Raw genomic sequence first — 27,605 nt, forward strand, 5'->3', positions numbered from 1 at the left:
TATCCCACGTGAGGGTGCTGCGAGGTCCAAGCGGCACCGGCTGGGGCAGGGGCTGCAGGCACTGGGTGCGCAAATCAGGGTGACAGTGCCCAGAGGAGCAGTGCCGGATGGGGCACGGGCTCCCTGCCGCCATCCCCGAACCCCATCTGGAGGGTGGGGAGCAGGAGAGATCAAGAAACAGAAGGGAAAAATAGGGAAAAATGCCAGCCCCAGGGGTGGGAGCAGGAGGGCAGAGGGCTGGGTGTCCTCCGCTGGCCGGAGGGGACACGACTGATTTGCAGCTGCCGAGCATCGGGTGTGCATGTGCACAGAAGAAAAGTGCTGTCGTCTTTCTGGGTGCCGCTGCTCCCCAGCCAGGAAGTGGACTTGGCCACACGCAGATGTTAAATTCATCTGAAGCAAAGCAAATGCAGCTGATTCAAGCCCTCATCACCCTTGAGGAAAGCGGACCTGCTTTGCTTTGCCCTCGTACAGGTTAGCAGTGCCCCCACTGTTCATTGGTGAAGCGCTTACGGGGCACTGGAGAACATCAAAATGTGGGAGACCTTTCCTTCTCTTGGCTTTTGAGATAAAATTAGCTCAGCTCTAACCCCCTTCCCTCAGTCCTGAACTCATTTCCAGTAGCATTTCACACATTTTTTCAGGCTGCAGCGTGCATCCATAGCCTGGTGTTAAAGGCAGAAAAAGTGAAATGCCCTCAACCCTCTTTTTCAAAAACATGCAGCCTAGGAAAGGGAACGTGCTTAAGCTGCTGCAGGAGACGTGCTGAAACCCATCCACCTGACACAGTAGCCCAGTACCTCCAACTTGATGATAACGTACCTTCCACCTTAAAAATTTCTCTCTGTTCATCAAGGGAGAAGGACACACCGCAGCGCTCAGTGGGGAAAAGGCAAACACTTGCTGCCAATGGGGACAGAGGTTGTCAGCTGTGCATCTGCATGTCAGCTGTTGGATGGGAATAAAAAGCACTCTCCTGCCCCAACCTTGCCCTAGTCCAAGCTCCCCAACGGGTGCAGAGCTGTCATGGCGCTCTGGGTGACTCTGCTCTGTACTTTGATAGCGTCGCTGCTCGGTGGGCTCTACCTCCTGGGTGTGTTTCGGAGACGGAGACCCGATGAGCCACCTCTGGACAAAGGTACTATTCCCTGGCTGGGTTATTTGCTGGATTTCAGAAAGAACAGTTCAGAGTTTCTAAAAAGGATGCAGAGAAAACACGGGGATATTTTTACGGTGCTGATCGGAGGCTATTACTTCACCTTCGTGATGGACCCGTTCTGCTTTGGAGCCATTGTGAAGGAATCACGATCTAAACTAGACTTTAAGACTTTTGCGTCTAAACTGGTCCTGCAGGTTTTTGGCTACAAGCCCATTGAAGCCAACCATAGCATAATTCACGCATCGAGCACCAAGCATCTGATGGGAGACGGACTCACTGTCATGACACAGGCCACCATGGAGAACTTTCAGAAGCTGATGCTTTTCAACCTGACCTCAGGAGAGGAGAAGCGAGTGTGGCAGGAGGACAGCCTCTTCCACTACTGCTACAACATTGTCTTCAGAGCTGGGTACCTGGCTCTGTACGGCACTGAGCCACACCAAGGGGCAGATAACAAGGAGAAAGCTAATGAGCAAGATCGCATCCACTCCAACCAGGTGTTCCATGAGTTTCGGAAGTACGACCGTCTCTTCCCACGCCTGGCCTATGCCGTGTTGCCCCCCAAGGACAAAATAGAAGCTGAACGGCTTAAGAGGGTCTTCTGGAGCATGCTGTCTGTGAAGAAGAGCTGGCAGAAGGACAATATTAGTGGGTGGATAAGTGATCAAAATCAGCTTCTGGCAGAAAGTGGTGTCCCTGAGTACATGCGGGATCGTTTCATGTTTATGCTCCTCTGGGCATCCCAAGGCAATACAGGCCCAACTGCCTTCTGGCTCCTCTTTTATCTAATGAAACAACCAGAAGCTATGAAGGCTGTGAAGGAAGAGGTGGATAAAGTCTTAAGGGAGAACGGCCAGGAAGCGAAGCCAGGGAGCCCACCAATTAACATCACTAGGGACATGTTAAACCAGACTCCTATTCTGGACGGCGCTGTAGAGGAGACCCTGAGGCTGGTTGCAGCCCCAATACTGGTCAGAGCTGTCCTCCAGGACACCAGCCTTAAGACGAGCAGCGGGACAGAGTACACCCTCCGCAAAGGAGACAGGGTGGCTCTGTTCCCATATGTCTCTGTGCAGATGAACCCGGAAATCCACCCTGAACCTCACGAATTCAGGTACGACCGCTTTGTGAACCCAGACGGCACCAAGAAAGATTTCTACAAAAATGGGAAAAGGCTGAAATACTTCAACATGCCTTGGGGGGCAGGAGTATCCATCTGTCCCGGGCGGTTCTTCGCTACCGCTGAAATTAAACTGTTTGTGTTCTTGATGCTGAGTTACTATGACCTGGAGCTGGTCAACAGAGAAGAGGAGATCCCAGCGATAGACGTCAGCCGGTGGGGATTTGGGACAATGCAGCCTGTTCGTGACGTTCAGTTCAGATACCGGCTACGCTTTTAGTTTGGGAAGTCCTCGTGGCCTTGTTTGTTCCGGCTCTGTGAAATAAATTGCGTGATCCCATGGTTATCAGATCCGTGCGGTGCCAACCCTGGTATGATCTTGTTTGCTTAACGGTTATCATGGCTTTTCTCTTTACTCCTTCACGTGTATCGCTGCTCTGCATTTCTGGTCATTGTGGTGTTGGGTTATGTAAGAAAAGCTCATCTGCACACCCACAAGGAGCACAGACAGACAAACAGTACCCTGCCAGGCTACTCCCAGCCCCATCCCAGGTCCATCAGCCCATCAAAAGCTCATCTCTACAACCGCAGGGGAGCACAGGGGCATATTCGCAGGTGGGAACCCAAATTAAGGACCTCCAAGAAATGAGGATTTTGTCCAGGTCCCTCCCAGGGCTGTCCCAGGAGAGCCATCATTGCCACGGTTCCAGCATGAGACCAATCGAGATGTGTCATCGGGAGCAGCTCTCCATATCACCATCTGGACTGTGGGGGATTGCTGTGAAGGGATGGGGGACATCTTATGGAATGCAGGGGAAGAGCATTTGGGGATTGCACAGGACTTATGGTGGGATGTTTAGGGGAGGAACCAAAGGTTGGAAAAAGGAGGGATTTTGGTGATTTGGGGGCGAAAATGTAGGTGTAAGGGAATAAAAAGGGCTGCTTGTATGTAAATAGCTGACTGGTCCTTATGCTTGTCTGGTCACACCCTGTGCCTGATCAGCACAGTCTGTTCTATTGTTCTATTAAATTCCTTTCCTTAAATTCAAGACCATGAGTCAGAGGGCCCATATGTCCATGGTGCCGGCAGCTGGTACGAGTGTGCGAGCAGGTGTGCAAGCAAGCGCCAAGGCAGATAAGCTGGCAAACAGGTGAAATGGCCAGCGAGCCTGGGGGTGAGCCCGGCCGCACTCCACCATTGGGACAGCATTATTTCGTTATCAGGTCCTTAATGGCGCATTTATTGTCCGCATTGAAGTATCATCGGCAAGATGGCATCAGTTTGCAGTAAATCCCTGAAAGATCAAAGAACAACAAATACCCTCTCCACAGACGTAAGGTTTTCCAGTTGTCTTGTCTACAGTCCCCTTCACAGAATCACAGACTGGTCAGGGTTGGAAGGGACCTCTGGAGCTCACCCAGTCCCACCCCCCATCAGAGCAGGGGCACCTCCAGCAGTGGCACAGGACGGCGTCCAGGCGGGTTTGGAATGTCTCCAGCGTGGGAGACTCCCCCACCTCTCTGGGCAGCCTGTGCCACTGCTCTGCCACCCTCAAAGGAAGGAAGTCCCTCCTCATGTTAAGATGGAACTTCCTATCGTCAAATTTGTGCCTGTTACCTCTTGGCCCCTTCTTGAATCCAACTAAAATGTACTCCTGTGTGGTCCCCAAAGGGAGTGGAGATGGGACGTACTGAGCAGGGACACACCGACAGCTCATCCCCTGTTCACGTGTAAGAAAAGAAGAAATCTTGCCAATATCTCATTCACCACATCAGTTGGAGGAGAAGAGAGTGGCAAACATCAGTAATAACCCACAGTACCATTTTTCCCATATCTGTGCGAGTGAGGAATCCTTGTGGTCATCCGCCTGCCCAGGAGGTTGCGCGTTCAAGCCCTGTGTCTCCTGTACAGTTTCTGGGGATAAAAAAAGCTCTTTGTGTGTGTGTGTCTGGATTCATCCCACTGACTGTAACACAGCTGGAGCGTGGGTATGCACAGCTGAGTCAGGATAACCCGCAGCTCCCTGGTTCAACCCGAATCGTTGCACAAGCTAAAAAATTTTGGGCTCTGCATGGTGGCCAGGAACAGGTCTGCCCTCCTGTGAGGGCATGGCTCTCCGAGTGGGGATGAGCTCCCAGCACCTGGCTCCTGCTTGAGCCTGATCGGGATCTTGATGGTTCCTCTGCACTCTCCTTGATTCCGGGGGACGATGGTGTTCCCAGAAGATGCTTATTGGAAAGTGCCACCCCCCTCTCCAGATTTAGACCTGCAAAGGCCCGAGGAGGCTATAAGGGAATGGGATGGGGTGATGGGAAGGGGCTACAAAACCAAAGCAGAGCATGAGAAAACAACCTCAATCCCTTATGGGCTACAGGCACCGTAACCTTATGAGCCCCTGAACATCTCTGTTTTATCCAGTGGCTCCAAAGCAGGATAAAGCTTTGCTCTACAAGCTCTGCTTTGGGTTTTTTTTTCCCCTTCAATCATTAGGGCTCTGACAACATCCGTCCTTACAGCAGTCACAGCGCAACCTTACCTGCGCAGAGGACAGGGGATTGATTTTAATGCTGATGCTAACCTTGGACTTTGGGGATTATACATGACTGAGGAATGAAACTCAAACAGTTTCATGTGTGTCCAGACATCAAAGCCATCTTCTGCTTTGTTCTGCAAAGGACAAGGTTATGTTGTAACTGCGTGTTGAGGGCAAACCATCCCACCTTGCCCGATTGGGCATTAGCCCAGAACTCGCAGTGCTGGAAATTCAGGCAGAAACTATGAAGCAGCTGTAGAAGAGCCAAGGAAAACAAAACCTACCTGTAACTGCACAAGGCTTAACTGCGACAGTTCATATTCCCAGTGACAAATCCAGCACCTTTTCAGGACTTGAACATTCCCTCTACAGCGCTCACCTCTTTTTAATCACCTGTGGGTTCTTTTCTTTGCTCTGCTACCAAGAATTAAGCTGGAGCTCTTTCCACGTTCTGCCCAATGGTTTGCTCTTTGCAAGCTCCAAACCATGCCCAGGGATGCCTCGGGCAGGTCAGAGCCCTGGTGACACCCTGGCCAAGTGATGTCCTTGCTCCAGGGCGAGAGGATTTTTTTGTGAGGGTAGTTTGCATGAAGGTCGTTCACTGATAAACGCACAGGGTCTATTTGTGGTTATCACTTGTAGGGATGCCAGGTCAGAGCTGAGGGGTGAGGGACGGGCACTGCACAAACAGGGACTGGGCTTAGGAAAAATACATGCAAAAATAACGACAATTACAGTGATTCAGCAGAACAATCGGGCTTTACTTCCTTGTCAGAGTGGTTTATTTAACCAAACAGTATTGAGTCTATAACAGACTTCAGACATGCTCAAATGCATGCAGTTGTGAGAAGCAAAAAAATAATAATAAAAAAAATAATAATCACTTTGAGTCATATACGGAAGAGTGTGAAAGCTCCAAATCTACAATTAAGATTTATACTGAGATGGGTTGTCCCCTGGCACTGAGCTTTCCATCCCAAAGTGTACCGGCAAGAGTAAAGAACTCGCCTGTGCCACCAGAAACCTTATTGCATTTGTAAAAGAAGCTAAAGTGGAAGGAATCCAGGGTCTTGAAAAATTGACTGGGGGGGCAGACCTCCTTGCAGCCTCGTGTAACTCCTCTGTCCCCCAAAAGAACTGAATGTGGAGTCTGGCCCTAAACCCTTGGCTTTTTTCTTCTGTAGTGCATAGCGAAGAGAATATTACTGGGACATTCAAAGCTTTACCGTCTATTGAGTCAGCGTCTGCACAGTGAAAACTTGTCTGCTCTCAGTCCCAATTCCCACTCTGCACAGCGGGCAAGGGAAGGAGTCACGATGCCGCACACTTCAGGTTTGGAACAATAAGGGTTAGACATGTTGGCAAAGACCACCCCTGGTTAACCAGCATCACCTCTACTCTTAAACTGTAATGCATTAGAAAGTGATTTCCCATCCTTGTTCCACTAATCACAGCCAGATGCAGCTCTGAGAAAGCCTCCACTTACTGCTATTGTAACGCAAATTGAAGAAACACAACGGCACCGATAGATGCATCATCCACTTCAGAGAAACTCAAAAGGAACACCGAGGTTATAAGTAAAAAGCAATGACACAGCTAACACCACCCGTTGCAGAGGAAAGTAGATTTTGAAGGAGAAAGAGGAACATGAAAGTTCAGGACTTTTCTGAAGAATTAAAACACACAAGTTTTGCCAGTGACACTGCTGCCAGCTCTCCTGGTAGATGCACTTCCCAGAGAAGCGCAGCCCGGCTTCAAAGCGGCAAAGTCTCTCAGTAGCACAACATCTGCGTGTTAACCGGGTCATGGTCACTATTGCGTTTGTTGCCTTTACTGTCCGGTGGCCGTCACTGATCCAAACACTGGCGCCGGGCAGGACCGGGGAGAGTTTTTGATGGGGAAGCAAAGCAAAGCTGCAGTGAGCCCCTCATGCCACTGCCTGACAGTGATGGATGTGCTCAGCAAAGGCTTTCTGCCCAAGCCCATTTTAGCCCCACTTGGGAAGAAAGCCGTGCAACGAAACGCTCCTCCTTGTGCCATAGGGAACGTCTTTCCCAGAGATGCCAATGCACCAAGTCAGAGCTTGGTTTCTTCAAGAGTTGTTTCTCTGTGTTTGTTATTTAATATGTTTTTTAATATAATCGATGCAGTTACAGTCAGACAGGTGAGGGGTTACTGTGAGATCCTATGTGATGGGTAAGTCTGTCATCTAGGTCTAATGGGAGACTACAAATACATGCCCCAAAACCCCAAGTTTTGTGGTGGTTTCAAACCTTGAAACCTTTGAAGAGCTCAGTCAACTCTGCAGACGTGACAGTGCAGGTGCTCATGGAGAGCTGGTGACCTTCCATGGAGCCACACAGCTCCCCGAGAAGCGCACGGGGCTCTAAGAGAGCAGGAGCTGGGCTGCCCAAGTAGAGCAGTGTACAGAGGGTCAACCTGGGCCCCAGGGAGAACACTAACTCTTCTCAAAGCCAAGCAAGCTACAGGTTCTCGCAGGAGCAGGATGAGGAGAATGTGCCATTAATCAGTTCCTGGGAAGCCCCATTGCTGCTGCCCTCCCTGCACACAGCTCGTGCTGCAGGGTCGAGCTACAAGGCTGCTTTGATGGAGACTGGGTCTTGTTCCTTGTGACTTGGGCAGGAAAGAGTTTCCTCAAAGAGTATGAAAAGCCCTGGTTAAAATCTCCTCTGTGGTGCCACTGTCCCACAGGTAACACATACCTCCTCCCTTTGGAGCCTCTTGTTGCTCCACACCTTGAAGAGCCCTTCTCCAGCCCCATGTTTAATCTCAGGTCACGCCCCGTGGGGATGGAGGAGAACTTGGCCAGGACACCAGGTAGGTGACATGCTGAGCCTGGCTGCCGATGGGTGCTAGCAGAGTCCCATCACTCCAGCCTTGTGTCTGGCTCTCGGCAAGGACATGGGATCACAGGACAAGTCAGGTTGGGAGAGAGCTCAGGAGGTCTCTAGACCAACCTTCTGCTCAAAGCAAGGTCAGCTGTTGGCTCAGACCTGGTTGCTCAGGGCTTAACCTAGTTGGACCTCTACCTCCAAAGCCTGCGGATACATCGCTGTCTAACTTTAGTCCCCCAAAAAAGTGCTTCACTCTTCCCTGTTTTCCCATCATAACTCATCACTGAGTTCTTTTGGATTGGAGGCAGGTGGGAAACCCACCGGTCACTCAGACCCTGCTGTGGTGGTCACTGTGGGATGAGCAGTGCAGTAACACCTGAAAGCGTGTCTGGCTATCACGCCCTGTGGCCAGGGGCAGAAGTCTGCGCCCCGCATTTGCACGCATGGAGTCTCACTGACCTCAGGGAAAGATTTGCAAAGCTGCTTGGGGCTGGGAGCTCGTTTCATTCGGAAATGGCTACGCAAACCTCTCCTGGTTATTCCAGGAGGTGTTCAGCAAAGTGACACGCACACTGTCAAGTTACCGTTGGTCAACTGAGCCATGTTAGGTCTATATTTCTGTTCTCGCCTTGTGGCAATGCACGTAATGTGGATTAATTTGCTCAGTTTACGCTAAATCGCATGTGGAGAGCAGCTACCCCAGCTCAGCTGATGCACAGCAACTTGGCAGGACTCTTTGGTGTCAAACACTAAGTTCAGAAGGGGAGAGGGAGACAAGTCACGTCTGTCGTTACATCCATGTCACTGTGCAATCATGAGGCCATACTTGGAGCACAGCAGGCCCCTTTTCTTTTCCCGTTCGGTGAGGAAATTCCTCAGTTTGGTGGTAGGGAAGGTAACCAGTGCTTGCTGCCTGTTGTCCAAACCCGTCTCCTGGAGCCATGGGCTCTGAAGGCATTCCGAGGCTGATGGCCTTCCCCTAGGCACAAAGGTGAGAAGGTCAGTTGAGGACCTGTGCTGGGTGAGGAGGCTCCTTGGCAATGGAGAAAAAGAAAGGACAACAGCCAGGATCTGCACCAACTGTGCTGTTGGGAGAGCAGACACCATCTTACCAGGGATTTGCACACAGCGTGCTCTGGAGAAACGACACTGCTCCCCCGGAGAGACCCGCGTAGCACCGCGTGAGCTTCACTTTCCCCTTCCTGGTCGTTCTCAGAAACTCGCAGGCTACGTCGGAGCTGACGGGGTAGTTGGCACTCAACCTGCCCCAAAAGAAGAGAACTGATCAGCATGAAAGGCATCGCTCAAGATGCTGCTTCTCCCAGGATTTCCCACCCAGCAGTGAGAGGAGGGGCACGACATCGCACAGAAACATCATATGGGAAAACAAAATCCTGTTCTTCTGTGGTTTTCACGGCTTTGGCTGCTTTTCCACTTGGCGTAATTTGAATTTTCTTGTTAAAGTTGGGGCGTTTCAGACGAGGCTGAGTGAGAAAGACCAGCAGCTGCTGTGTTGTAAACCAGCCTTACTCTGCTTGGAGACGTTGGTGGGACTTGGCATCTGTGCATGGTGCAGCCAGCTCCATACTCTCCATCACACAGACTTCTGCGGCATTACAAAACTGTCCTGGTTTTGGCTGGGATAGACTTAACTGTCTTATTAGCAGCTGGTATCATGCTATGTTTTGGATGTAGGATGAAAATAATGTTGATAACACAATAATGGGGTTGTTGCCAAAGCTCTCAAGGACTTTTCTGCTCCTCACCCCACCAGTGATGGGCTGCGGGTGCACAAGAAGTTGGGAGGGGACACAGCCGGGACAGCTAATCCCAACTGACCAAAGGGATATTCCATGCCATGTGATGTCATGCTCAGTGTATAAAGCTGGGGGAAGAAGAAGGAAAGGGGGGACATTTGGAGTGATGACATTTGTCATTGCAAGTCACCGTTACATGTGATGGAGCCCGGCTGTCCTGGGGATGGCTGAACACCCTCCTGCCCATGGGGAGCAGGGAGTGAATTCTGTGATTTGCTTTGCCGGCATACATGGCTTTTGCTTTACTTTATTAAACTGCCTTTATCTCAACCCACGAGTTTTCCTTGTAGGAAGGGAGGGGGTAGGGGGGCGGGGGGGAGACGTGAGCGTGTGGCTGCATGGTCCCAGCTGCTGGCTGGGGTTAAACCCCGACAGGGGCACAGCTGAGGTTAACTCTTTGAGGTAATGCATCTCCCCTGGGCGATGACTATGAAATTGCGCTTTTAAAGCCGCTCATAGGGCTGGGAAAGACAGACTGACTTACATGATGAAGGCTGTGATTCCGACGGACCAGATATCAGTCTGCGGGAGGGCTCCTTGCTCTGTCAGCAGTTCTGGAGCTAGAAAAGCAAACTGGTTTGAGCCAAGCTCCCCTCCAGTGCAGAGACCAGCACAAAACCAGTGGGTACTTACGCTTTGCTACCTTCCCGAGAGCGACGAAGAAAAAGCTTCGAGTGGAGGGAGCTCATTGAGATGAGACACTCTCCTGGGTGGTGAGTGCAATGAAACCTTGCGAGCGTGAGGCCAACTACTAGTAATACTATATCCCTCAGCTCTGGACATGTGGATGCCAACCAGAGCGGTGTTGGCCGTGACCTCTGGCTTTGTTCTCTGTGGTCCGCAAGTGGGATGACTGTCACCACTCGCTGTTCCTGCAAACTCGCAGTGTTACTGGAGTGCAGCACCTGGGAGACTTGGCTTGCTGGGGCCAACTGCTGCCTTGACCGACCAATGGCTCTGTCTTTCTGTTTACCGCAGATTGCATGCGAGGCCAAGGTTGCTGTGACTGAACTCTACTTACCCATGGTTTCAACATAGTCCATGCACTTGTCCATGGTAATAACTTTGTCTTGTGTGTAGAACTGTGCATTGCCAAAATCCAGGAGTTTCAGCAGGTTGGGCTCGGTGATGATCATGTTTTCAGATCGGAGATCCAAGTGCAGGATGCTGTGCGCGTGGAGATACTCAATGGCACTGAGGATCTGCCACAGGTAATCTCGGACCTCTACTTCTGAGTACGATGTCCTGGTAGAAGAAAGGGAATAGAAACAAGAGGTGTCCTACCTACATGCCCAAGGGCACCATTCTACACCCACTATCATCCTCCCCTGGATGTTTAATCCCATGAAGCCCCTGAGAGTCAAGAAACAACTCTACTCATTTAGCAAATCTATATATGGAAAGGCTGGTCCAGATTGTGGGTCAGGTTTAGAGACACAAGAGGTTCAGGAGGTTGTAGAGCTTCTTGTCAGAGAAAGCAGTGGTTGTGCAGACATCAAAATGCAGACTTGATGCCCACCATTCCCTCTCCTTTAATCAGCGGATTTCAGCAGATCCAGTTTCTGCCATTGTGAGAAACAACGTGGAGGAGAACTGAGGCTTCCTGAGCCACAATAATCTCCTCTTTATGGGAGAGGGGGTTTCATATCAGCTTCGGTAAACTGCCTTCAGCATCTCAAGTGGGTGGCCCTGAATTGTCCCCTACCCCAACCTTGTAGGGAACTTAAGTATTTTTTTTTAAATTTCACATGAAGTTGCAGAACAAATGCATCAAAACTCCTGTATGCAATGACAGCACATTGGAACAGAGGGAGAGAGATGCTCCAGTTTGTCAGGGGAAAGCAATAGGTGTTTCGCTCCCTACACCAGCCCCAACTGGGAACCCCTTCCCTCCACTTGTTTTTACCGTAATGCCAAAGAGTGGAGTAGCTCTGGTCCAACGCACATCTCCTGGATCAACACTAAGTGCCGTGGGCTGACGTAGGCTCCCTTCAGCTGAGCTATGTTCGTGTGATGAAGCTTCCTCAGGACTTGGTACTCGAGGAGCACAATCTGCTTGTCCTCTTGCCAGTAAGGGATAATTTTAGCAGCTAAAGTCTTGCCGCTTACTTTTTCCCTGCACTGTCGGACGATGCTGAAACGCCCCCTGGTACAAAGGAACACAAAGGTAAGTTAAGCTTCTCTGCCGCTCCTGGAAGAGCCAGGAGCTTCTGTTCTTTAAAACCACCAGGATCCCATGCTGTGTTTTTCATCCATGCCCGGTGTGGAGTTACTGCAGCTATTGTCACAGTTTGTACATCCTCCCATGTCTCTAAATCATACAGTCACTTTAAGTCACAGGAGCGAGAGCTTAACTCCTTTGGAGAGAGAGAGGGTGGCTCATTGTGTGTCAAGCAGGAGAACTACCCCCTGCAGGCAGCTGCCTCCTTCTGTTGGGAACACAAGTCAGTGCCTGTCTTCTAGGCAGAGAAAGTTGAATCACAACCCCACGTCTGAAACCCGTTGCTGCAGCAAGGAGAGGAGCCTTTGTTTGCCCTGGGCTCGCTTCGCAATACACTAAGGGGCTGTCCTGGTGCCCAGCACAGTCCCTTTTGCTCTCCCAGAAAATCCACGCCTGATTCCTACCAAACCCGGATGAAGATCTGTGGGAGACCTCGGCTGGTCCAAGGGATCAAAATACAAGTTTAACACTGACCCTGAACAGATACCCGTGTACCCTTGAGGAGACAGAAGAATCCTGAGAAGATCCAAGCAAACAAGATAAGGGGTGGCAAACATCCTGGCTTTTCCCAGAGCATGAACAGCGCGTGATCAACAATTGTATTGGCTGGATGGTGTGTGATGTGAGAGTGGATTGAACAAAAGTAGAATGTTAGAATATATGCACAGATAAGCAACCAGCTAAGAGGATAGAAAAGAGCACTGCTTGTAAAATAAAGGACGATTGCTGTAACTGGATATTGAGTGTCGTGTCCGTCTCTACAACGACACAGATCGCTCAGCCAATATCTCTGGTTTAGAGGTATCGCTGTGGAGGTGTTTCCAACAAAACACCATGACACTAGGTGAGCAGCGCATTTATAAAAGTGACTTTAGAAGTGACCTTTCTAAACTCCAGCCACATGTGGCACTTCTCTGGAATAAGTTGCTCAGAGAAGTTATGGAAGCTCCATCCCTGGAGGTGTTCAAGGCCAGGCTGGATGGGGCTTTGAGCAACCTGGGCTGGTGGGAGGTGTCCCTGCCCATGGCAGGGGGGTTGGAACTCAATGATCTTCAAGGTCCCTTCCAGCCCAAACCATTCTGTGATTCTATGATTTCCCTCCGGCTGGTTGAGTGCTCAGATGGATTCATTACCTTTTGATCTCTGTTTGGAAGGCGTAGGTCTGATAGGTTGGGAAAGGCTCAGATGGTGCGATTATTTCACTCTCTTCTTCAGTAGCAGCCGATGGGAAGCTCTGCACTGCAGCCCGAAGCTCTGCAGAGAAAAAGCCACAGGGTTTACATGGGAGAACACCTCTGTCTGGAAACTGGAGCCTCTCTGAGCCACCCTCCACTATCTATGAATGCCAAAGGCGACAGCAGAGCTGTCTCCAGACAAGTCTACAGGTTGTCTCCACTCCAGACTCTATGAGGTGGATTGTAGGTTGTGTGCGGTGCGATGATATCAAACATTATAGCCACTGGTTCTCATCTTCCCACATCACAAGTCATCAGTGCGTGGTAAGGCACTGACAAAGAATTAGAAACTTCTTTTAGTTGGATATTTCAGGGCAGCAGCTGAAACTTGCTGCTGTGATTCTGGCATGTGGTTGTACCTGAGTCCTCCCTGAAACGTTAAAGCATCCCTTGACACATTAAAGCTTCAGCTGGGAGATGCTGGGCACGTTGAGATATGTTAATGCACCCTGGGCCAAGGGAAAGCGGAGGATTTAGGGTGAGTTAAAAATATCTCTGTGAACTGATTTTTAGAGAATAATCTTTTCCACTGGGAGGAAATTCCACTTCGGCCATCCTTCCACTTCTTGGCAGAAAGGATACTTCTTTTGCTACAAGGATATATTCGCTGTGGGGTTATGGGATTCTTAATTTTAAAAACATCTGAGTAGAACAAAATATTCAAACAGGTGGAAAAAATAGTAAACTGCGCTTTCTCTATTTCAGAGACAAAACACAGCTGAAAAATGCACCACAGTAGGCCAATAATTCCCAGTAGTGAACACCAGAACACAAAAATTAACTACTGAACGTAGGACTGGGTTCCTACCAAAGAGCAGGGCCGGGGCTTTCACTGGTGGCAGGTCCATACCAGTAGATCAATATCTCCAGAAACACGTTCATTGTCCCAGACCTGTTTCCTCACGATCTCACATCAAAAACTGAGTGCGTCTTCAGTAGGTAATCTACAGTTCCCAGATTTTTTTTTAAAATTATTCTATTTTTGTATATATTTACTTACTATTTATATTTACATATTGTTATTATTTTATTGTTTATTGATTATATATTTACACATATTCCCCTAACTGTGTCCAGAATTAGAAAATCATTTTAAGTAAGAAAGCCAAAGAGGAGGAAGCCCTAAACCACCCCGAGCCAAGTGGAATTGGTCTTGATTCACTTGCTCTTGACTTTTGGACCCTCATCCAAAAGGCCGCAATTGTTTTGATGCGGGAAAAGCACAATGTTTTCTCGGCGTTTGATCTTACCCGTTTGCTCCTTCCCGGTGATTTTCACTTTGGCAGACGGGTCGCTGTATGGGCCCATTCCTGTTGCTCACTTTAAAGATGTTAGCATGTTGGTTTATGTCTAAAACAGAGTTTTTTACCCAAGGGAAGTCTGTACACCAACAGCTCATTTTCTCTAACCATTCTCTCTTCTAAGGTTCACAGACACACCATGCTCATATTTATGTCTGTTAATGAGGTTGACTCCAGCCCTTTATGTTTTCACACTTCTTAGCACAAGCAAAGGCCTTTAAAAATCCACAAGGAATAGAGATCTGATCCTTTCAGAAGAGAAACAGGTGAAGCACTCTCTGCGCAAGTATGCATGCTAGTAGGTGTTTTAAGAAGGTAAAAACTACCCCCAAAATAAATGGTGGAGTTGACTTGAAACATTAGATAAAGAAATTAGCACAACTGTGGGAAACATGGAGAATCTGTTTCCAGAAATGAACCGTATTAAAGTCTGAAAGTGTTAACAAATGTTACGAGGAATGCAGGCGATCCTGAAGGAGTAGGTAAAGCCCTTGGAGAGATTTTTGGCGTAGTAGCAGCAGTCAGCGATGTCAGCAGCAAGAGTCGTCCACTCCCCATCTTAGCCAAGAAAGAGAGAAAAAGAGGGGTTTTTGTTTTGGTTTGGTTTTTTTTGTTTGTTTTGTTTTGGGGGTTTGTGTTTTTCTTTTTTTTTCCCCCCATCAACTTTGCTCATGTATTGGGAATATGGAAAAACAGTGGAATCTCTTACAGTGAAGGAAAAATTGACTTGCTGTGGCCAATGTTTGTGCATGGTGCCACTCGCTGTACGTGTGCCAAACTCCTCTCTTCTGAAATCGGCTGGTTTGCATCTAATCAGTCCGAGCTGTGGCAATATCATTTCAGAGGAATGGTGCAACTTTCTTGTATAGTTTCTGTTTATCTAATGCATACCACCAAGATCTAATGCAAATACACATCAAGAACTCCAAACAGAAGCCTAGAAAAATCACTGGTGGTTTTTTTTTGTTTTTTTTTTTTTTCCTTTGGCCCTATCTTCAATCCAATTGAAACCATGAGGTGCAGGATTTCAGAACAGAACTATCCACTAACACCCTCCCAGCAAACCCCACGAACCGGGGCCAGGTTCACTCAGCTTTTCCGAAACTCGAGTGATTTCTCAAGGAATTGAAATTGTAAGTTTGTCCTGGATTCATATTCATGGGACTAAGGTGTGAAATAGAAAATCACCGCTAAACATCTCATGGTCGTTCATTCCACATGATGCTGTGCCCCATACTTTGCCATTGCTGAACTCAATTCCCTGAGACTGTCTGGGATTAAACCCATCCTGTCATTCAAATAAACACGTGCAGAGAGCCTCAAACCACAGGATGAGCAATAATTCTCTGCCCAAAACAAGGGCATCAATGACTTTGCAGGGTGCGGGTTGAATTAGGGGGAGGTGTATGTGTAAGAAGGGGCAGATGCAGCTCAGAAACAGAGAAAAGCGTCTGCAGAAGCAGCGTGCAAAAGCCTACTGTCAAATAAGATAAAACAAGGAACTTTTTTCTGCATATCTTAATCCTCCTGCGTTCAGGAAAGCAGGAATTTGCGTGTTCCTGCCAGATGCGCAGAATGCAATGGAAGATAGTAGATGCTGTCTCCTGTTTTTCTTCCTAATTGGAAAAATTTGTGTTTGTATCCTCCCCAAAGTCTCACAGTTGTGTCGAAAGGAGTAAGAATAAAGCAAACTGTGTTGGAGGAAAAGTGACTGCCATCAACTCCAGAGTGAAAAGGGAGAAAGCTGCTGCCCGTGCTTGTGCTAATCCAGAAAGAAGTGCGTGTGTGTTGAGAGAATTAAAAGAAGGAACACGGTGCAGCCGAATCCAAAGGGCTGTGTATGTGCGACTGCAGTAGAAAATACTCTCAGGAGCAGCATTCATAACACTAACAGCAAAAGCAGTCCCGAGAGAAACAGAACAGGCTTGGGGATTTGATTCAAAGTTGATGGAATTAAACGAGAAAACATCCACTGACTTCATCAGGCCCTGGACCAAGCCTTGGAAGAGAACATCAAAGGGATGATGCAGTTTTGCCAAACTTCTGTCATCTCCTCCGGGCTCTTTGCCCTAAGCTTCCTGCCCAAGCCATGGGAATGGAAAGCAGGGCTGCCTGGCAGGGGGTGAATTGCCTTTTTGATGGACCATCTTACTCCACAGACTGCAGAGAAAGCCTGGGTGGGGGATGATACCGTCTGCCGATCGTTTTTGCGGGGCATTATTAGTGCCTAATGTTGTCAAACTGTAATTTGAGAGGATTACTCAGGACTGCGTATCTGGCACCAGCCACACATATTCTTCTGTAGCTGTTCACTTTTTGGTCACGGCTTCCATGCCAACTACTTTGATTCACACTTTAGCAAAGCCTTTGTACAAGCACACGTATTCCCGGCTGATTTAGCCAGCACGACATCACACTTTGAGATGGCTAAACGATGGCGGTATGAATTTCATTCCTAACTTTAAACAAGAGAGCTAAAATGAGGCTGAATATGAATGTTTCTGAATAAAAATCAGATATCCAGCTGGTGGAGAAATCATACAAATGAGGATGGTCCACTTTACCTTCGCTCTTGCACTGGACAGTGTAATGGACAGGGATGTTGGTTTCCACTGGTTTCCAGACCACCTGCACTCCATCCTCATAGACCTCCACGATGTCAGGGGGTGGAGGGCCGGGAGGAATCTCTGTCGAGAGGAGGCACAAACCCCAGTGACTGTTAGCAAAAGCACCTGTCCTGGTTTGAGGTAAAACAGGACCGATTTTATTCAGTATCTTTGCTTCTCAGTTGGGCCTCTTCTAACTACTGACATTAACAGCATATTGTGCCGATAACGTTCACTCTCAGCGTGATCAGACCTACGTTTATAGCTGATGCCCAGGGATGGTGTGCAGAGAGGCTCTGCTTATACTTATTGCTATAACACCCAAGGGCAACCAACCTTGTTATTTGCCCTGTTGGAGGGTTGGAAGTGGAAAAGCATAGTGGGGTCCCACCTGCAAGGAGGAGCGGACAGGACAGGTGACCCAAAACTGACCAACGGGGTATTCCATCCCATCTGCCTTATGCGCAATATAAAAGCTGAGGGATCAAAGGGTCAGCTCTCTTTCTTCAATGGTCAACGTCTGAGGAGGACTCAGTTCATCTGCCTGTGATCCCGATCCTGAATGCAGATCCGGAATCCAGTTCCCGTCTGTCACTAGGTCCAGCCTGGGACTGCCCCAGTGCCAGCCTGTGTCATGATTGTCATCTCAGGAGCTTGATACGGTTTTGTATATATTTAATTATTTCTTTTTATTTTGTTATTAATATTTCGTTAAAGTAGTTTAGTTCCTTCTAAACTCATACATCTCTTTTCCTCCTCTGCCTCTGTCTTTGAAGAGGGGTAGAGGGGAGATTCTGTCGGTCCCATCTGGGATCCCCCAGGTCCCCAGTAGCCGATTTGGCCTAAACCACGACAGTGCCACTGTGCCCCCCACCCACCCCTAGTGGAACAGCAATTTAACCGTGGCTAATTTAAACCCATTATTAAGATTTTGAAGTCTGGTTCTGGAACTACATGGTTACTGGAGTGGCTCTGAATCCAGGAGAGAGACTAAAGAGTGAAGAAGAGGGAATGAACCCTGCGAAATGTGCCACGGAACCAGACAGCAAAGGCTGTGGCTGTGGACTAGAGCAGGCAAGGGAGACGTTGTCCTCTGAACCTGTCTGCAGAAATCTCACCTCACAGCTATTTACAGGTCACATTTTTTGGGCAGAAGTACTTGTAATACCTACTTCTTCTCTTACCTGCTTTTCTTATGATGCAGGAGGTGGATGCTGAGCCCAGAGAGTTTGTGGCCACGCAGGTGTAAATACCAAAATCATCAGCGCTAACAGAGAGAATGGTTAACAGCTGGAAGTTTTTGAGTGTGGCTGAGATGAGGATCCGGCTGCTGCTGTGGACAGGTATCCCATCTGAAAAGTGGAAGATAGGAGAGATAAAGTACCCTGCACATTTATACCGAGGTGCCCCAAACCCTCCCTGCACCCCTGTCCCAGAGGTCAGGGACTCCCTAGAGCAATGCCAACGTCACCTCTGAACCACTCGATGTGCAGGGAGGAGTGAGCCACTGTCCGGCACGACAGGGTCACGCACTGTCCGACGGCAGCAGCTTGATCGATGAGCTCCTCAACGAATGAAGGTGCTGCAAAGAAGAGGAAAAACAGCAATTCAGAGTGGCCAGGAGCACTTAATGGAAAATAAGTGCACGCAGGACATCAGAAAGCATTTGTAATTGGTTCAAGAACATTTCTGGTTCATGCTCTGGCATTCCTTTGACCAGTGGTTTGGAGAATCCCCTGGGCATTGGGCACGCAGGTGCAGGAGGCCCATTCACAGAATCACAGGCCGGTCAGGGTTGGAAAGGACCTCTGGAGATCATCCAGTCCAACCCCGCTGCCAGAGCAGGGGCACCCAGAGCAGGTTGCACAGGAACACATCCAGGTGGGTTTTGAACATCTCCAGAGAAGGAGACTCCCCCACCTCTCTGGGCAGCCTGTGCCAGTGCTCTGCCACCCTCAAAGGAAAGAACTTTTTCCTCATGTTGAGATGGAATTTCTTGTGTTCCAGCTTGTGCCTGTTGCCCCTTGTCCTGTCACCACTGAAAAGAGCCTGGCCCCATCCTCTTGACACCCGCCCTTTAGATTCAGCCCCATGGATGCAGTGGGACTGCTCCTACATGATAATCCAGATGGATCTTGGAAGGTTCATGGGGAACATGCGCATTGCCCAGCCCTGCTGGTACAGCTAAGGCAGCAGAACAGCTCAGAGGAGAGAGATCACGTCACAGTAAGAGCTTTCTTCTTGCCTAGCTTAAATGTGGGGGCAAAACATGATGGTATTTCAAAGACGAGGGGATCAGATCAAGACAACACAAGAAGAGATAAAAGATGGATATGGAAGGAGGAAAAAAGCCGTGGAGCATCAAATCTGCTGCTGTCTCCAAGGGAAAGGTTTTCTTCTGTGTTTCTCCAGGACTTTTTCTCCACAGTGCCCAGTAGCTCCCAGCCTCACACTCCCACCCGTCCCAGCGCATGGCTGGGCTCTGCTGTACTGGGGCATTAACGTCACCTCAGAAAATGCTTCTGCTGGAGTCGAGGGGAAACTTGCCCGGGACAAAAGCGAGTTCGGCTTTACTGCCATACCATTTGGGGCTGTCCCACCATTTTTCATTTCACAGCAGCGTGTCTGTCCCTTACACATGTAGGCGGGACTGGAGTCGGGGAGCGCACAATTCCCTGCTTCTGCCGTCCCACCCTTGGATACTCCGTTTCTTCTCTTTCTAGCTTACAAATGTTATTCCTCTGTGGTGGTTTCCTAGAATGGCTCCAATTTGCAAGCAATGCCAAGACAAGACAGTTTTAGAAAGGACAGTAGTTATGAAGTAAACAGAGCAGACTGTCTCATATTGCGTGAGTTGGTACAGGTCAGCTCAAGACAATCACAGAATCACAGACTGGTCAGGGTTGGAAGGGACCTCTGGAGCTCCCCCAGTCCCACCCCCTGCCAGAGCAGCATCACCTACAGCAGTTGCACAGGACGGCGTCCAGGTGGGTTTGGAGTGTCTCCAGAGTGGGAGACTCCCCCACCTCTCTGGGCAGCCTGTGCCACTGCTCTGCCACCCTCACAGCAAAGAACTTTTTCCTCATGTTAAGATGGAAGTTCCTATGCTCAAGCTTGTGCCCATTCCCTCTTGTCCTGTCACTGGGCACCACTGAAAAAAGACTGCTCCCACCCCCCTGGCACCCTCCCGTTAAGGATTTATAAGCATTGATAAGATCCCCCCTCAGTCGTCTTTTCTCCAGACTAAAAAGCCCCAAGTCCCTCAGCCTTTCCTAGTAAGAGAGATGCACCAGTCCCCTCATCATCTTCGTAGCCTGTTGCTGGACCCTCTCCAGCAGTTCCCTGTCCTTCTTGAACTGGAGAGCCCAGAACTGGACACACTGCTCCAGATGTGGCCTCACCAGGGCAGAGCAGAGGGGGAGGATGAGCTCCCTCGACCTGCTGGCCACAGTCTTCTTTATTTCCACAGAGCTGCTCTCCAGCAGGTCAGCCCCCAACCTGTACTGATGCATGGGGTTATTCCTCCCCAAATGCAGTACCTACACTTGCCCTTGTTGAATTTCATAAGGTTCCTCTCTGCCCAACTCTCCAGCCTGTCCAGGTCACACTGTATGGCGGCACAGCCTTCTGGCGTGTTGGCCACTCCTCCCAGTTTTGTGTCATCAGTAAACTTGCTGATGGTAATCAGCAGACAATCAGTGTAAGACAATCATTGCAGATCCATCCTTAGAAACTACCCTTAATCAGCACTGTCATATTCATTAGCGATACTTCACGATAAAACTAACTGATGACTTAAGTAATAGTAATATGGTCTAGTGGGAGGTGTCCCTGCCCATGGCAGGGGGGTTGGAACTCGACGATCTTCAAGGTCCCTTCCAACCTAAACCATTCTGTGATTCTATGATAATACCTTTCTCCTTTGGCATGAGGCTTGAGAACTTGAATGAAGAGAGTCCCGATTTCCTCTTCAGAGATCCTTCAGCCCCTGTTAACAGCTCTTTTTCTACTGCCTCACTTCCCAGCTGGCCAAACTCTGTTTTGAAGAAAGGATGAGAAGTCATTCAAGGCTGCCCTTCTCCCTGTGGCATCCATTTACAGCAGACAGTTCTGCCATTCGCACGTAAATAGCTCTACAGTCACAGGTTTCCTTATTAACGAGCCTTCAGTCAACAGGGAAGGCTGTGACAGCTATTGCAAACAGAATGATGTCCTGGAAGAACAGGGCATATCGAGGGATGGCAGAGAAGAAAAGGACAGATTCTCTTGTCCTGTGGCACCAACTTAGGTAGCCAGGGTGACTCCACCAACTTCTCCCCAGCACTTTCGCTTTAAAGGTTTGCCACAGTCAGATGATAACTGCAGAAGAAACTGCAGCAAGGAAAGCTTCATCCCACCCTGATTTGCTTTACTGCAAACTCAGAGAGGGGAATTTAAGCCGCTTCCATCAGCAGATTAACCCAGCTGACTCCGCACTGAAGTGAGCCAGTGACAGAGAGATATTGGTGATGACAGGGAATTTCATAACCTGCCACTGCCCGTTTTGCAATCAGTGTCTAACCACGGCCTCAGACATGTGGGGGGAAAGGAAAAGGCAGATTTAGCAGAGCTCAGTTATAGCAGTAAATCTCTGAAGGCACCGAGTAAAATAATTACCTTCCTCTGCCTCTGGCTCAGGAGATGTCTTTCCTTTTAGGATTCTTGAAATATGGGCAACAGAAGCTTTTACTTTCTTCTTCAGACTCTGCTCCACTGACTGCTCCACTGAATGAGACCTTGCGTACGGCTTAAAGAGTCCTGGTTTGTTGTAGAAGGAGCTTTTCTGCTTACCACTGGAGTCCTTTTGGGGGCCATACATTTCCTTATGACTCTCTGACCCTTTCCCCGTGGCCAATAAGTTTGTTGCCTTTGAATCTTCAGATATTTCCAAACGGTTCTTCCTGTTCTTGTGCTCTGCTTCTTCTCTGATGCACAGTCTTTTATCCTTATGCAAATGTCCCGCAGGAGGTGACCTTGCCCTTTCACCAAAAGGTATAAACCTTCTACCGGTTGGTTTGGGTGAAGGCTTCTTATAGTTGAGAAATTCAAATGGAAAATAGACGATGTCATACAAGTCAGAGAAATTCAAGTAGGCAGGCTCTACCTCTGATATGTCAAATTTTGGAGTTCCACTGCCAAGACTGGGTGTTTCATCCGACAAGTCTTTGATTTTCACTAAAGAAACTTCTGGGTGTTTACCAGTGTCCTTGCTCACTGACACTTGACTGGGTCTTTTCCCAGCGTCCAAGCTCTCTGTTGAGGAAACGCTCAATTGACTGGAAGTGGGGCTCTCAAACGCTAAGTCCTCCAGATGCTCACATTCATGAGGAACCGTCTGTGCTCCCTGCCTTTCCAGTCCTACTGACTCCTCACCCGTGGCAGGATGGGCTTCTGCAAGGTTATCCAGCTCAGAGATGTCTCCTCTTTGACCCCCTTGTACAGAAGGGAAGGAGGTGTCTGTGGGTGCTTGGCTACCGGGGCCTTTGTAGAACATCTCTGTGGGAGGAGAGATGTGCTTTCTGCATCTCTCCTCACCAGAAACTGACTCTGCCCAAACATTCATCTCTTCAGAGAGGGAAACCATCTCATCCACTAAGCCCTCCAGCACAGCAGACTCCTCATCACTGTAAAAAGAAGACCTGTGATGTGAGAGCTCCTGACTTTGATCCCTGCGGAGGGATGGCGGGACAGTTTTTCCAGCATCACAGCTTCCGCTTTCTAAGGCAATACCTCTACCTTCACCATAAACCTTTGGATGTTCCTCATATTCTACCTCGTAGACTGAAGCTGGAGCAACTTCTGGTCGTGAAGCAGTTAAGACACCTGGAGGTCCACCCTCCGGAACAGCAGAAACTCTGCCACTGGGATGAGCAGCCCTGTGTTGCTCAAACATGTCGTGTCCAGCCTTGGGGAAAGGAGCAGGCATAGTCTGTCCAGCTGGTCGGCTTCCGCTTGCTGTCACAACAGATTTCACCTCACTGCGAAGCGATGCCTTTGGATGTTCTTGCTCTTTGCTATCACAGACTGGAGGGAGGCCAGTATCTTGGGAAGACACAGTTCTAGCTGGGGCTCTGGTCCCCAGAACAGCAGGCACCATGCCACTGCCTTCAGAAACCTTCTGGGGTTCAGCTCCCTCGATTTCAGCCTCATGGGCCAAACTGGGAACAACCCCTGCGACAGCTGAGCTTTCGCTCCTCAGAGCAGCAGACCTCTCCTTGCTATGAGCTGGCCATTCCTCGTCAGCCTGCCATGCTCCATCGGAGACTGACGTTGGCATTGGTTTTGGTGGTGGGACTTTGGGAACAATGAGATGCTCTCCCTTCAGGATGGCTGATGCCGTGTCTGTGTGAACAGGAGCCCTCTTGTGCGCTTGGCTTTCACCATCATGGGCTGAAGGTGGAGTGATTCCTCTAATACCCGATCCTTCATCTTCTAGGACAGCAGATCTCACCTCTTTATAGGTCTTCAGCTTCTGATGAGCACCGTCATCAGCTGTGTGCAGAGCAGGTAGAGTACCTGGCTGTTTGCTCACCGAGACTGTAGTTGCTGGAACATTTTTACCAGGAAGTTCCTGACTTTTGTCTTTACATACTGGAAGCGAATCGTTTTCTGTTTGTGGGCCTGTTAAAACAGCAGAGCTTTCGGGCTCCATGAGATCAGATCTGGCAACACTATGAGTAGAAGTCTTCTCATGTGAATGCTTCTGCCTTTTGTCTTTCCAAGGGGGAACTGGGGCTGCCCTTTTGGTAAGCAAGCTTCCACCTTTTAGATCCGGATGGATGTCGGTACTGTGGGGCAGATACACACCTCCTGTACCTGCAGGGACCGACTTGGAGGTGGTCTCCGGCTGCTTGAGAGCTGAAATGGACTCTTTGCCCTCCTGAAGAGCAGCATCAGAGGCACCACCAGTGGAAGACTTAGCCTCCGTGCTTTCATGTCTTTCAGCTGCTGATGCAGTTACATCTGAGCACTGGGCAGTTAGAATGCAGCTTTTGCCTTCCAAATTTTCAGCTTCCTCCTCAGTGTAAGTTGCTTTTGACTTCTTCAGTAGATGTTTCCTATTCTCACTCCTGTGAGGTGACACTGGAAGTCTCTCTAGCTGTTGCACAGAAACAGCCGGGCACCCATTACCCTCACATTGCGTGGAAGGAGGGGGCTGCTCTTCTGAACAATCCTTGCTGGCTCTCCTAAAGTCCTCTCGCTTCGAAGTATCTACAGAACATCCCTTGCCGGGCCCCGCAGAAATGTTACAGTGGTCACTGCCTTCAGGGCAACTTTCCTGTGAGAGTATATCACAATCTTCTTCCAAAATATCTTGTTCCCTCACTGATCTTGAGGCTCTCAGCCTGTAGTCATCCAGGGAACGGCTTCGGCTGGCACCAGAAATGGCAGGATGTGGTGGTTTCCTTGCAGTGTCAAATGAAGCTGATTTGGTCAAGGAACCAAGCAGACTTTCCCTGTGATCATCTCCATCATCAGACTTTCCTTCTTCTTCTTCCAGTTCAAACTGCTCTAGAAGGGGTTCACGGAGACCACTAAGGGGCACCTTCGAATATCCAGCTTTCCGGAAAGTCCTTCTGGCTCTGTCCAGGTGCCTTCTGAACTCCCTGCCTGGCGAAGAAGGTCCCCTTGCAGGTAGCTCAGCTGCTTGGCTGTAGAAAGTGCTTTTAATGACACTCTGTCTGGGAACACAGGCAGATGGCTTTTCTGTCCCATCCCCAGCCTTTTCAGTTCTGTCCTTATCAGATAAAAATATGTCTGTTCTTTCTTTCTGACGTAGGTGCGATGCGCTTTCTGTGGAAGTCCTCACTGATGAAAGCTCAGCAGCACCGCTTCTTCGGGACTGCTCTGCTCTTTCGTCTCGAAGTCTGGGATGGAGCCCCTCCTCTTTCTCCTTGGAGATACTTGCCATAAGCTCTTTGCTTTCTGTAGGTGATTTGTCCCCCACCTCAGCTTTCATTGAAGCATACTTCCTCCTCATGGGTTTTACCGGAGGGAGTGAGATTTTGGAGTGCTTTTCTTCACTCGCATGTTTTGGAGGCTCCTGGTGGCTTGGTACATCAAATACGGACAAGTGAAGTTCGGGTGTGGAGCCAAAGTGCCTCTTCTTGGGGAAATGCGAGTTCTCATTGTCTGAAGAGGAGCCGCTGGTACTGGACGAAGTGCTTTCTTCAATAAGATGTCGGGAGATGGCCAGGGAGGTGTTATCGTGAGTCCTTTCTAGGATTTCTGGGATAGACCGCATTACCAGTATGGATTTATAGCACATCAGAGACCGCTGGAAAACAACCCAAAATATAGCACAATCAGATGGAAACATGGTAGGACTGTGGTAAAGCAAGCATACCGAAATGAACCTCTGCTCTCTTAAATGCCATACATACTAGTTTAATAACACATTGTCATCCTTTTTTTGACATATCGTCAATCCAGGCTTTATTTGCTCTCCAAACCTTCCTCTCCTCTCATTCACAGAGGTGAAACTATCCCGACTTCAGGGGACATACTTGCTGTTGTGAATGGGGAAGCAAGACCCCGCCTGAGATTTTCAAAGACAATGTGTCCACTCAAAGCAGATGGAAAAGGAGTTTTTAATGGAACACTCCTAGCTGGAGTGAACGGCATTAAATCTGTCCACTGCAGTATGACCTACAGTGACTTAGGCCAAGAGAAGACCTCCCATACTGTAGGCAGCAGGATTTGTCTACCCTAACTTCTACCCTGTGAGACATCTCAGTTGAAGTTGAGCATTTGGCCTCCCCTTACAGCCAACACAGAGAAACAGGCATCTGCAGAAGGCAATCAACCTGACCCTTTTAGAGAACTTCAGGAAAAGAAGAGTCTTCTTGGGACCTGCCTATAATTCCATTCCAATTGCAAAGGCAGCTGAGGGTACCGAACTTCGACACAACCATGTGTCTTACAGGCACTTGCGTTAGACCAGATGATTTCCAGGCAGCAAAAGCCTAGGTAATTTATTTCTGCCACATCCATTGACCACTCTCTCCTCATTTAGTCAAGCTGAGATCTCTGCTGTGCCGCTGACCTAGACCAATAGACTTTAAAAGATGCAATTATAATTACAAATATGTGTAACTAAAAAGAACCAATGTTGATTAAGGCCAACTCACCTGCCACTTGCTCCGAGCCACAATGAATTTGAGCTGCTTGGTGTTAATGAAATGAGCTGCTTCGAGGGGGAGATTATGCTGCCAGGTGGAATGAGAGGAAAATAATTGGTTAAAAAATCCTGACTTCATTTCCTGAGAACTTTTTTTTTAGGATTCCCTCCTTCTAGAATTGTTTAATTTAGGGAAGTTAGAATAGACCAAATGCTACAATCCCCTCATGGCTAAATTGTAGATAATCTCAGTTTTTCAGCAATAAAAGCAAGCCCTGTTCAATGCATGTCATTAAATTCTTTTTTTTTTTTTTCTAATTTTTCTTCTCTTCTTAGCAATTTAAGGCATTGGAATATAAACCATAAATTTGCTCTGTAAAGCCACAACTTCCTTCAATTTCCATTCCACACAGATGTGTTATATCTGCTCACGTCAGTAGTAATCTTTGTCTTTTGACAGGAAAGACATCTTGGCGTGTAAACACCAATGTGTCTCCTCTTTGTGGAGAGCCATTCCTGAGCTCTCTGTATGACAGAAAGTAGGAGACCAAGATGACAAATAAACAAGCAAATAATATCAAGCAGTTTTAAGAGCTGCCCCTCCAAAGGTCTCTTCCAACCTCAATATTTTTAATCATAAAATGGAATTTCCATCATTAGGTTGGAAGTGACCTTGAAGATCATCGAGTTCCACCCCCCTGCCATGGGCAGGGACACCTCCCACCAGCCCAGGTTGCTCCAAGCCCCGTCCAACCTGGCCTTGAACACCTCCAGGGATGGGGCCTCAACAACCTCTCTGGCAACCTGGTCCAGTGCCTCACCACCCTTAAAGTGAAAAATTTCTTCCTAATATCTAATCTAAACCTGCCCTCTTCCAGTTTGAAGCCATTGCCCCTCATCCTATCACTACATGCCCTTGGAAAAAGTCCTTCCCCAGCTCTCCTGTAGGCCCCCTTTAGGTACTGGAAGGCCACAAGGTCTCCCCGGAGCCTTCTCTTCTCCAGGCTGAACAACCCCACTCTCTCAGCCTCTTCTCATAGGAGAGGTGCTCCAGCCCTCGGATCATCTTTGTGGCTCTCCTCTGGACATGCTCCAGCAGGTCCCTGTCCTTCTTATGTTGGGGACTCTAGAGCTGGATGCAGTACTCCAGGTGGGGTCTCACAAGAGTGGAGTAGAGAGGCAATGACTCTAATAAATGAACTAATTAATGACTCTCAGAAAGAACCAAGACAAACTTACCATGAACCACTTGTGGGAAAGACAGTCCAAAGCACTGGGCCTGGCTCTGATAAGAGAAAAGATCACTGTTTTAGAAGCGTGTCCCTTCCAACAGCAACCACAAGATCTCCCTGAAGGTCCCTGCTTCACGTGGACACATGCATACACTTTTGTGTATGTCCTCAGGCTGCTGCTTTAGAGCTGAGAAGCCAAACGGACAGACAGGGGCTTTCAACCCAAGGCTTCCTTCCCTTGAGGTGAACCGATCCTTCTTTTTCAGTCTGGGACTCCCTGCAGATCCTCATCCATGGCACTCTGCAGGGAGCCTATCCAAGGGCGTTGAGAGCAGCCGTAAGACCACTGCTCCTGAAAAACCCTA

At 48.8% G+C, this 27,605-nt stretch overlaps 2 protein-coding genes across 2 annotated transcripts in view; one reads left to right on the plus strand and one right to left on the minus strand.

Moving 5' to 3' along the window:
* The first annotated feature begins 909 nt into the window (after positions 1–909).
* On the plus strand, positions 910–2,559 carry LOC104282407 (5-beta-cholestane-3-alpha,7-alpha-diol 12-alpha-hydroxylase). Its single transcript, XM_009880497.1, is given in 1 exon segment — positions 910–2,559. A coding segment is annotated over 1 exon segment (1,650 nt).
* A 5,910-nt stretch (positions 2,560–8,469) lies between these two features.
* Positions 8,470–27,605, minus strand: part of OBSCN (obscurin, cytoskeletal calmodulin and titin-interacting RhoGEF) — a 202,611-nt gene continuing 183,475 nt past the window's right edge. Inside the window, exons 97-110 of the mRNA XM_009880514.1 lie at positions 27,248–27,293; positions 26,019–26,096; positions 21,505–25,165; positions 20,762–20,884; positions 18,320–18,430; positions 18,033–18,200; positions 16,807–16,929; positions 14,696–14,800; positions 12,840–12,960; positions 11,392–11,631; positions 10,507–10,730; positions 9,970–10,039; positions 8,781–8,930; positions 8,470–8,647 (exon numbers count right to left, since the gene is read on the minus strand). Of these exons, the coding sequence (XP_009878816.1) occupies positions 8,470–8,647; positions 8,781–8,930; positions 9,970–10,039; positions 10,507–10,730; positions 11,392–11,631; positions 12,840–12,960; positions 14,696–14,800; positions 16,807–16,929; positions 18,033–18,200; positions 18,320–18,430; positions 20,762–20,884; positions 21,505–25,165; positions 26,019–26,096; positions 27,248–27,293 (5,398 nt within the window). The remainder of the gene's footprint in view (positions 8,648–8,780; positions 8,931–9,969; positions 10,040–10,506; positions 10,731–11,391; positions 11,632–12,839; positions 12,961–14,695; positions 14,801–16,806; positions 16,930–18,032; positions 18,201–18,319; positions 18,431–20,761; positions 20,885–21,504; positions 25,166–26,018; positions 26,097–27,247; positions 27,294–27,605) is intronic.

Source organism: Charadrius vociferus, unplaced genomic scaffold (assembly GCF_000708025.1).
Source record: "Charadrius vociferus isolate BGI_N301 unplaced genomic scaffold, ASM70802v2 scaffold12, whole genome shotgun sequence".
Lineage (NCBI taxonomy): Eukaryota > Metazoa > Chordata > Aves > Charadriiformes > Charadriidae > Charadrius > Charadrius vociferus.